The sequence below is a fragment of the Nansenia antarctica genome (genome assembly GCF_963989245.1).
Source record: "Nansenia antarctica genome assembly, chromosome: 9".
NCBI lineage: Eukaryota > Metazoa > Chordata > Actinopteri > Argentiniformes > Microstomatidae > Nansenia > Nansenia antarctica.
Window position 1 is genome coordinate 18,106,376 of NC_137679.1, and position 10,660 is coordinate 18,117,035.

A 10,660-nucleotide genomic window follows, 5' to 3' on the forward strand; every position below is an offset into this window, starting at 1 on the left:
GGTAGGGAGCGGTGTACCAAGGGCGCAGGTGGAGGGGACATAGCAGCTGGCTGCTGAGGAGCATAGGGGGTGTAGCCACGGAGGAACCGCCGGTTGCGTAAAGTCAGGCGTCCAGACCCATCAACCTTAACCCGATACTGATCGTGATCACGTGACTCCACCACCACCCCTGACCTGTCCCACTTGTTAGGGCTAGGGCCCTGCTGGTTCTGGAGGAACACCCTCTCACCAAGTGCCAATGGGCGAAGTGGCTTCGAGTGAGCCTGCAGGGACTCAGTGGTACGGGACATCCGGGTCCGAAGGGCATCCTCCTTTGCCGCCCATGCTTGGCGCCAGAGCGGTCGGATATGTGGGTTCGAGAACTTCTCAAGCCTGTTGACGAAGGAAAGCGAACCTCGAAGGGGGTGACCGAAGATAATCTGCGCCGGTGAGAGGTTGCAGTCGGGGTCAGGCGTGTTGCGTAACTGTATCATGGCACGCAGAAAGCGGTCCTGATCGAGACTGCCAGTCGGGCCAGTGTTGGACATCAGGAGGCGCTTCGCAGACTTCACTGCAACTTCCGCTCTTCCGTTTGACTGTGGGAAAGCAACAGAGGACACACGGTGTCTGACGCCCCACAAACGGAGGAAGTCCTGTGTCTGGCCTGCTGTGAACTCCGGACCACCGTCGCTCGAAAGTTCCTCCGGCACGCCAAAGGAGCCAAAGAACGCACGGAGGTGGCGAACCAGCCCAGCTGAGCCTCCCATATCAGTGCCTGCTGTGGAGCATAGGACCTCCACCCAGCCCGATAGTCGATCTCCGATAACTAGGAAGTGACGACCTCCATAGTCAAAGAAGTCAGCAAACACCGCCTCGAATGGGGTGGACGGTGGCGAGGATGGTAGGGGGGGCGTGGCTGCTTGTGACGGAGCGTTCCGGTTACAGTCCGCACATCCGTACCTGGCGGCTCGGATGTCCTCTGACATCCCTGGCCAGTAGACTATGGCACGGGCCTGTTGCCCCATCGCCGAGATCCCTTGGTTGGTGGGCGGCATGGAGGTGTCGAAGGACGCTGTCGCGGAGGGATGGAGGGACCACGACGCGGTCATGATATAGCAGGACGCCGTCCTGTGCGTAAATGGACTCACAGACTGGTGATAGACTCGCCAGGGCGGGGTCGTTCATATCAACCCTGTCCCCATGTTCGATCAGGTGCAGAAGGTGGCTGAGGCATGCATCACTTGCTGTTTCTCGTGCAAGGACGGTCCAAGAGACGGCTCTTGTGCATCGGCGCGGATGGAAGCCATAAGTGCTGACTCCACGGCGTCAGGCACGCCCGGCAATCCCAGTGAGAGGCCGTTCGCTGAGCCTGATGGAGACGGATGTCTTGAGGTTGCGTCAGCGGCATAGTTGCTCTTTCCAGGCAGGTGCACAATGTCGAAGCGCCATGGGAGGGTACGCTGCTTGAGTCTAAACAGGCGTGAGTTCGTTATCTCATCTAGCGTACGGTCGCCAAAGATCTTCACCAGGGGCTTATGGTCTGTAACTACGACGAGGTTGTCGCTCCCCTGCGTGAAGTACCGTGCTTGCTCCAGACCCCAGGCCACGGCTAGGGCCTCTCCTTCGATGGCCGCATAGCGCTGTTCGGCCGGGGACAGGAAGCGTGAACCAGCGAGGGTGATCCTCCATCCTCCCGGGCAGCAGTCTGGTATGCCCGAGGCGCAGCTACAATGTTGTTGGAGCAGGAAGTAACCAATACCGCGCTTGGACCAGTCAGGGCGGAGGCAGGTGCGCTTCTGCATGTCGTAGATCTCCACGCCCTCACGGATAGCCCCGACAATAGCACCTTTGGACGTTTGGAAGGCTTCCTCCAGTTCGGGTGACCATGAGAATTTACAGCGTGGGCTGAGGAATGGCTTGAATGGAGCCATCGTGTCGCGCAGCTGGGCATAGTTCGACACCTGGTTGACAAGGCCGAACCAGCTCCTGACATCCGTCGTGGAGTCCGGGGTGGGGAAGTCTCGGATAGCGTCCAAGTACTTGGGGAGTGGCTCGATAGTAGTGTCCGACACCCTGAAGCCAGCGAACTCGACGTTCCTCTCCGCAAACTGGAACTTGTCCGGGTTCAACACGATGCCTGCCCGGCCGACACGAGTAAGGAAGTCGATGGTCCTCCACCAGTGCTGCTCCAGGTCGGTGTCATAGTGGATGGTGTCATCCACACAACGTTCCTTACGCTCATAGTCCGAGAGGACCGCATCGAAACGGCGGTTGTAGCCATCCCCCGACGATAGGAAACCTTGTGGCGCCCTGGTGTAACGCCAGCGGCCAAAGGGCGTGATGAATGTGGTCAGATGACGATCCGATTCACGCAGGGGCACACTGTGGTAGCCATTCCAGGCGTCCGTGACAGTCTTCCAGGTGTCCTTTGGGATACGACGTGCGAGGTGGAATGGGGACTCGGTGGCGAAAGTCTCACGTAGGCAGAACTTGTTGAGAGGTGAGAGGTCCACGGTCCTGCGGGGGGAGCCATTGTGCTTCCGAGTGACCACCATACGATGGCACCATGTCACTGGTTCGCCGTATGGCACACGTTCAATGACACCGAGGGCCTCATCCCGGAGAAGGTCATCGTGGACTCTCTGCTGCCAGTGTAGAGGCACAACGGCCGCGGTGTGGCATGCTCTCGGCGTGGCTGCGGGGTCCACATGCATTTCAATGGGTGGCCCTTCCATGCACGGCAGCGCCCGATGAGGGCAAGTGTTGAATGTGGATGAGGCGTATCTCCCGAATAGCCAATCCTTCATCCGGCTGTTGTTCTCTGGTGTGACAGGGAAAGGTAGCGCCGTAGGGCGTTCCGGAGGGACCGTACGCTGGGGACATGAGCACTGGGCGCTGTGGGGGTTACTCGGGTCGCCGCAGCCGCCGTTGGTGGACCTCATAGCATTGACGGACAGGGGCTGGTTTGGCGTGTAAGACCCACGCTCGTCGTTGGGCCCCCCTACGATGTCACCTGATGGGAAGTCCATAGACAAGAGGCCGAGGTTGAGCAGCGACTCGTAGGATAGGTACATGGCCCGGACTGAGCTGCTCACGTACACCATGGAGCGGCAGGACGCCACTCCACCGCTGCGGGAGGCTGTCGAGAGTCTAGCGAAGAATGTGCCTTCGACAGCTATGGGGGAGCGGTTGGCGGCCGACATGCTGAGATGGACGGGACGCAGGTCGTCACGTGAGAATCCGCAGGCAATGAACTCCTCTAGGGACCAAAGGTCCGACTGTGCACCAGTGTCCGCGATGGCGGATACCCTCGCCCCGTTGACCGAGCCACGGTCGCCGGTAGGGATGCTCCGATTTATCGGCCACCGATTTAAATCGGCCGATTTCACTCCAAATGACTCGATCGGTGATCGGCAAAAATGGCCGATCGCAAAAACCGAATTTTTAAAAAAAAAAATCCTGGGGAAGACAGATAACTGAACAGAAAACATAGGAGGACGTAACAGTATGTAAACCATGAAGGCCACGTTTATGATGTCTTTTATACAGCCATATCGACTGACTTGGGCTTCAGGCCCTAACTGGTTGATAGGCCAGACCTTTACTATGCCATACAAATGGGTCTGCGTTTGCTTGGTGCCTAATGGATCAAAACTTTTGTCTAAAAAGCAAAAAATATTTAGGCTATCCAGTCAGTTATGTATTAAAAAAAAAAACGGTATCGTTATCGGTTGATCTTGAGGAAACAAATCGGTGATCGGTATCCGCCCCAAAAATCCAGATCGGAGCATCCCTAGTCGCCGGTGCCTGCACTCGGTCCGACAGGCATGTCAACCGAGATAGTGATCAGCGCTCGGGGATGGTCTCTCAGCCTGGCCCTTCTCCATTCGCCCTTGGAGAAAATGTGGTGCTCAAGTCTGATGGGCGTGGGGGCGTGGCTTTGGTGGTGACTCCCACGACGTTGGCCAGGGCGGGCATCAGACTGAACCGACGAGATCTGGGAGATCGGTTCTGACTCCACGGCGGCCTGTTGACTGCTGGCAGATGGCTGCGGTCGCCCCTTGCGTCGGCGGGCCCTATAACAGTCGATACAAAGCTGGTGGGGCTTGGTATTCCATTCGCGGGATCCCTCTGTGAAGACATTAAAGGTTCTCTTACACTCTGGGCACGGGGCTCGTTTAGCCACGTCCGCTTGGCCTGGGGTCGGGGTGGGGCTCGCCTGTGGACTCTTTGTCAAGCGCTGGAGTGACGACATGGCCGAAAGGGCGGATGACGGGAGAGCGTTGCGGGCCATCTCTTTATTTTCGACGAGTGCAACCACGTCATTCACTGGCATTTTAAGGATGTCTGGCGTCCCTAGTACCTCTCGGCGAATGTCCGAATCAGAGATGCCATTGACTAGAACGTCGCGGATGATGTGGTCGGTATAGTCCACATCCTCGCCACACCCACATACTGTAACATAGGCGCATGTCTCCGCTTTCCCCCGTACTCTGGCAGTGAAGGCGCGGAATGTCTCATCACGCTCCTGGCGTAGCTGGAGCAGCTCGGTGCGCAGGACACATGTGGCGACTGGGATGACTGCTAGTGAACGTAAGGCGGCAATTAGGTGTAGCAAGGGTTCGGAAGCGGCGTTGGGGTTGACTTTCAACAGGCTGTCACCAAGTTCAGGCCCAGCGCACTGAAACAACTGGAAAGGGGCCTCGGCGGCTCCTATGCCTGAGCCAGTGCAGAAGACGTCCCAACGACGGATGAACACGTTCCATTCCTCAATCGATATGCCTATGTCGACTTTAGGCCGATCCAGTTTCGGGCCTCGGGGGGTCGGCGCGGCTGTGACAGGCGATGTGCGTTGATGGGCAAATCCATGATTAGTCAACAGGGCAATGGCGAGTGCTTCGGACACGTTTTCAGTTCCGAAAGCGCAGCCAGGGACAGAGCATGCAACGACGACCATGGCTTCCTGGCGTTTTCATGAAGAAATACGCTCCTCAATGTCAATGAAGTGTTTAATGACAAAGATGAAAACGCCCTGCAAATATACAAACAATAGAAGCATGAATTGAGATAAAGTATAAGCAGGGTAAATGTAATATATATAACTTAACCAGAAACATTCGAATAACCAACTTACAGGAATTAGGTGGACAGCTCAATAGACGGCCACCGTAACATGAACGTCTGACACTAAACAAATAATAACATGGCCGACTCCTGACTGAGCCGGACAGCATAGCAAACGAGATACTGCCACCTAGTGGACAGGCGGTATACCCTTCAGTAAGGTAAGCACTCCCCTTAAAACTGATCTGTTAACTTAACAAGAACATACCAGTTATATTATATTATATTATATTGTTCTAGAAAAGTAATTCGGAAACTGTCAGAGATGTTAGAGAACTTTAGATATTATATATTTTATGTCAATCGTCGAATTTAGCAACAGTTAGCTAGCAGCAGTACGTTAGCCAGCTAGCTCAGACCTGTTTACCTCAGACAACACACCTCTTCATGAGTTTAGAATGATAAGGTTCTATCTCCGTTTAGAATGATAAGGTTCTATCTCCGTTTAGAATGATAAGGTTCTATCTCCGTTTAGAATGATACGGTTCTATCTCCGTTTAGAATGAGAAGGTTCTATCTCCGTTTAGAATGATAAGGTTCTATCTCCGTTTAGAATGATAAGGTTCTATCTCCGTTTAGAATGATAAGGTTCTATCTCCGTTTAGAATGATAAGGTTCTATCTCCGTTTAGGGCAGTTCAGAGATATTGAGCGTCGACGTTTTTACATTCCATTATGTTTTGTGTGATGGAACCTTTGTATTTTATGAATTACAAAAATGGAGATAGAACCTGGAATCTGGAAATAGAATGATAAGGTTCTAAAGTTCAGGACCAGGGATCAGTTGTGTTCAGTTCCTCTGTCCTCCGTGTGCACGCTAACAGTTACCCTAACCCTAACCCTAACCGACCTTAACACGGGACACAACACCTAGGCTGCGTTCGTCAATTCTCTCTGAGAGCGCCGGAGCGCACACTATAGGGACCACGTCATTTGATTGGACAAGAGGCATTCCGTGAGTGCTGATCAGATTCCCAAAGCGAATTGACGAACGCAGCCGTTACCGTTTATTCAAATGTTGAGAAGCATTTTCCTCTTGAACTGCTCCGGACTCACTGACCTGTAATGAAAGTGTCGTTATTATTTAACATAGTTTCTGGCTTGATTGTTTCAGCAATAATAGAGTTCTTGTAAGAGAATGTGAAACAGTTGGGCTGTTCAAACAACAACAAACAACGCTGCTAGCGGCTAACAGTGGAACATCGCTAGGAACGGGTCATCCCAACCTGCCTCCTGAGAGAACACGTGGACACGGTAAAAACACACTGTACCTACACAGAACTGGATCAACACACACTCCTTGCTTTTGAACACGTCCTAAAACCAGAGGACGTATTTAGTGATCGTTAAACTGTTGTATATGATATCGACTGGGTATTTTAAAACTTTAAAAAAACGAAAACCAGATATTGTTGTTGTCCTATAATTGATTTGCCATTTGTAAGAGAAGATAAATAGAATAACAACCTGAAGGCACTACAACTAGAAATCTGACAGTAACTCTTTTTTTTCTACAATGCTGAATGCTGCTGTTTAAATTGTTTTAACTGTAAACCAGTTGGTCACTGAGTACTGCAGAGTACTGTTTTTGTTAATGAATAAAGGCTGGCAGTCTTTAATAGCCAACTGTTGTTGTGGACTATATACTGGGGAAGTATTTGTTATTATTCAGGAGTAAAACAATAAATACTAATATCGGATTGATATCGGTATCGCAGATACCTGAAGCCCAGGTATCGGTATCGGTAGTGAAAAAATGGAATCGGGACATCCCTATTTTCAACCCTTGTTGAGTCAACGCTTTGTGGGGATGTTTCTATTTGTGTTAGTTTTCTAACTGGGTTTTTCTAACTGTGTGTGTGTGTGTGTGTGTGTGTGTGTGTGTCGGTTGTGTGTGTGTGTGTGTGTGTCTGTGTGTGTGTGTATCTGTCATGTGTGTGTATGTCTGTGTGTGTGTGTATCTGTCGTGTGTGTGTATATCTGTCGTGTGTGTGTGTGTCTGTCGTGTGTGTGTGTGTCCGTGTGTCGTTCCTGTATGTGTCCGTGTGTCTCACAGGTCTCAAATGGAGGACTAAAAACCTTTCACAGTTTCAACGCTACACACATCTGAACCGGCCCCCAGCCCCCTGGGTGACAGAGAGAGACCCCCCCTCCCCAGCACAGAGAGACAGACGGACCCCCCCTCCCCAGAGAGACGATGTCGTCCAACAAGAACCCCTACGAGCTGAGCGGCCTGGTCCAGATCCGGAACCTGAACCAGATCCAGATCCAGAACCTGAACCAGATCCGGCACGACCTGCGCTCTGGCATCCAGCAGGTGTACACCCGGCAGAGCATGTCCAAGGCCCGCTACATGGAGCTCTACACGTATCCTCCTCTGTGTGTGGGTGGGTGTGTAGTGTGTGTGTGTGTGTGTGTGTGTGTGTAGTGTGTGTGGGTGTGGGTGTGTGTGTAGTCGGTAGGAGATGGCCATGATGCCTGGTTGCACAAAAAAAGAAAATAGCAGCGATGGTGAAAAGATGAATGCATGTTGGTTTATATCAGGTGGGCACCAGCATTTCCTGTGTGTGTGGGTAGGGAGGGAGGGAGAGGGAGAGAGAGGGAGAGAGAGGGAGAGAGAGGGAGAGGGAGGGAGAGGGAGAGAGAGAGAGAGAGGTAGAGAGAGGGAGAGGGAGAGAGAGGGAGAGAGAGGGAGAGAGAGGGAGAGAGAGGGAGAGAGAGAGAGAGAGAGAGAGAGGGAGAGAGGGAGAGAGGGAGAGAGGGAGAGAGAGAGAGAGAGAGAGAGAGAGAGAGAGAGAGGGAGAGAGGGAGAGAGGGAGAGAGGGAGAGAGGGAGAGAGAGAGAGAGAGAGAGAGAGAGAGAGAGAGAGAGAGAGAGAGAGAGAGAGAGAGAGAGAGAGAGAGAGGGGACACACACACACACACAGATGTGTTTGTAGTCCATGCGTCCTGTTGTAACCTTAACCCCCCCCCCCTCCCCCAGACATGTTTATAACTACTGTTCCAGCGTCCACCAGTCCTGGATGGAGCTCTACAAGCGACTGAAGGAGTTCCTGAAGCACTACCTCACCAACCTGCTCAAGGTAACCCCCCTCACCTCAGAATTTCCCTGTAAATCGTGTTCACACATACCACCGTACCAGGTAAATTCCATGGAATCTAGTGGGAAAGGCTTGTATGTGTGAACGGGGTTTACCTCGCCACCCTGCTCAGGGTAACCAGCCCCTCCCAGACCTGCTCCTGTGGCCCTCTGGTGAACCACGGAATCAATGAACCAATGAATCTATTATTGAAGGGGAGGGAGGAAGGAAGGAAGGGATGAATAAATGAACGGAAGGAAGGAGGGGAGGGAGGGAGGGAGGGAGGGAGGGAGGGATGTAGGCTACCTATTGATTCCCCATCAGCAGGGTTAGTGTTGAGGGAATAGGAATGGCCTAGGGGTGGTGGATGTAGATATGATATATGATATCTATATGGAGGGTGGATGTAGATATGATATATGATATCTATAGGGAGGATGGATGTAGATATGATATATGATATCTATAGGGAGGATGGATGTAGATATGATATAAGATATCTATAGGGAGGGTGGATGTATATGATATATGATATCTCCAGTCCTGTCCCTTCTACTCTGTATAATTATTTAATTATGATTATGTTATGATATGGTTATGTTATGTTATGGTTATGTTATGTTATGGTTATGTTATGATTATGTTATGGTTATGTTATGATGATGTTATGGTTATGTTATGATTATGTTATGGTTATATTATGTTATGATGATGTTATGTGTTTCTGTCTGATGCTCTGCTGTACACAGCAGCTCTGTCTGAACCTCCACCACACTCCACATCTCTGATCAAACTAACTCTCCTCCCTCTCTCTTCTCCCTCCTCCCTCTCTCTCCTCCTCCCTCTCTCTCCTCCTCCCCATCCTCCACCTCCTCCTCCTCCCCGTTCTCCTCCTCTCCCTCCTCCTCCTCCTCCTCCACCTCCTCCTCCCCCTCCTCCTCCTCTCCCTCCTCCTCCTCCTCCTCCTCCCCATCCTCCTCCTCCTCCTCCTCCCCCTTCTCCTCCTCTCCCTCCTCCTCCTCCTCCTCCTCCCCATCCTCCTCCTCCTCCTCCCCCTCCTCCTCCTCCCCATCCTCCTCCTCCTCCCCATCCTCCTCCTCCTCCTCCTCCACCTCCTCCTCCTCCTCCACCTCCCCCCCCGACTCTCCTCCCCCCCCCTCCTCCAGGATGGAGAGGACCTGATGGATGAGAGTGTGTTGAAGTTCTACACCCAGCAGTGGGAGGACTACCGCTTCTCCAGCAAGGTGCTGAACGGCATCGGTGCCTACCTGAACCGCCACTGGGGGTCTATCTACTCTACTGGGATCTACGAGATCTACTCTGTAAGGAAGGAGGGGGGGAGGAGGAGGAGGGGGAGGAGGAGGAGGGAGGGGGGCATCTACGAGATCTACTCTGTAAGATCACCTCTATCTACGAGATCTACTCTGTAAGATAACCTCTATCTACGAAATCTACTCTGTAAGATAACCTCTATCTATACGGGGGAGGAGGGGAGGAGGAGGAGGAGGGGGAGGAGGGCAGGAATAGGGGGAGGAGGAGGAGGAGAAGGAGGTGGAGGGAAGATGCCTGTACTAGGTGTGTGACTCATGGTGTCCTCTGGTTGCAGCTTGCCCTGGTGATGTGGAGGAAATGCCTCTTTAGACCGCTGAATAAACAAGTAAGTACCGCCACCTAGTGGCCTGGCTCCACATCTCCATAATAATAATAATAATAATAATAATAATAATAATAATAATAATAATAACTAGAAAGGTACAATTTCTGAGGACATTGTGAAGTGTGCTTGCCCCTCACAGCCAGTAGGGGGCAGGTCAGGTGCTTTTGGTTCACCCCCCGGTGAAGACCGCATGTCTCGAGCTATCAAACAAACACTATTAATGTAAAAACTATTAATGTTATGGCTTAGATATTTAGATTTTGAGTGACAGAGTGAGTAGCTGAACGTTTAGATGTAAAATATGTGTATGTGGACTTAAAATTGTAGTCATAACGGAAGTTTACAAAATGTGTGAAAATGTTGAAAAAATTCTCACACATTCTGGCCACTCTGTTTGTGAACATTCCATCCATTCATTCCTATGGGGCAGAAGTCTCCACAAAAACTTTGGATTATTGGATAAACCGTTCTCTGGAACCTTCCACAAAGCAATAGCAACACGAGCGGGAACGAGCCGCACGTTTTGACACCTCTCATGTCTCCCTCGGGCCCAAACTGTGGGAGGAGTAGCCGGTGGCAAATTCGGCTATAATAATGAATTAATTAATTAATTAATCTTTATTTAGTTTCGAACATGATTTAAAATAATAATATAATAATACATATGAGCAATAACAATAGTGTTGCTTGCTACAGCAAGCACACTAATAATGCATTTATTTGATATAGGGCTTTTCATAGCAGTCAAAGACGCTTCATTCCATGGAGAGAATAGATGGATGAATAGAAAGTCAAACTAAAGCACAGTCAGTAAAATCAACA

General features: G+C 51.3%; 1 protein-coding gene across 1 annotated transcript in view; it reads left to right on the forward strand.

Annotated features, from left to right (window-relative positions):
- Positions 1–7,299: 7,299 nt before the first annotated feature.
- Positions 7,300–10,660, forward strand: part of LOC308165419 (cullin-1-like) — a gene marked incomplete at both ends in the record, with an annotated part of 28,570 nt that continues 25,209 nt past the window's right edge. The window contains 4 exons of the mRNA XM_080539575.1: positions 7,300–7,469; positions 8,085–8,184; positions 9,348–9,575; positions 9,788–9,838. Of these exons, the coding sequence (XP_080395701.1) occupies positions 7,300–7,469; positions 8,085–8,184; positions 9,348–9,575; positions 9,788–9,838 (549 nt within the window). The remainder of the gene's footprint in view (positions 7,470–8,084; positions 8,185–9,347; positions 9,576–9,787; positions 9,839–10,660) is intronic.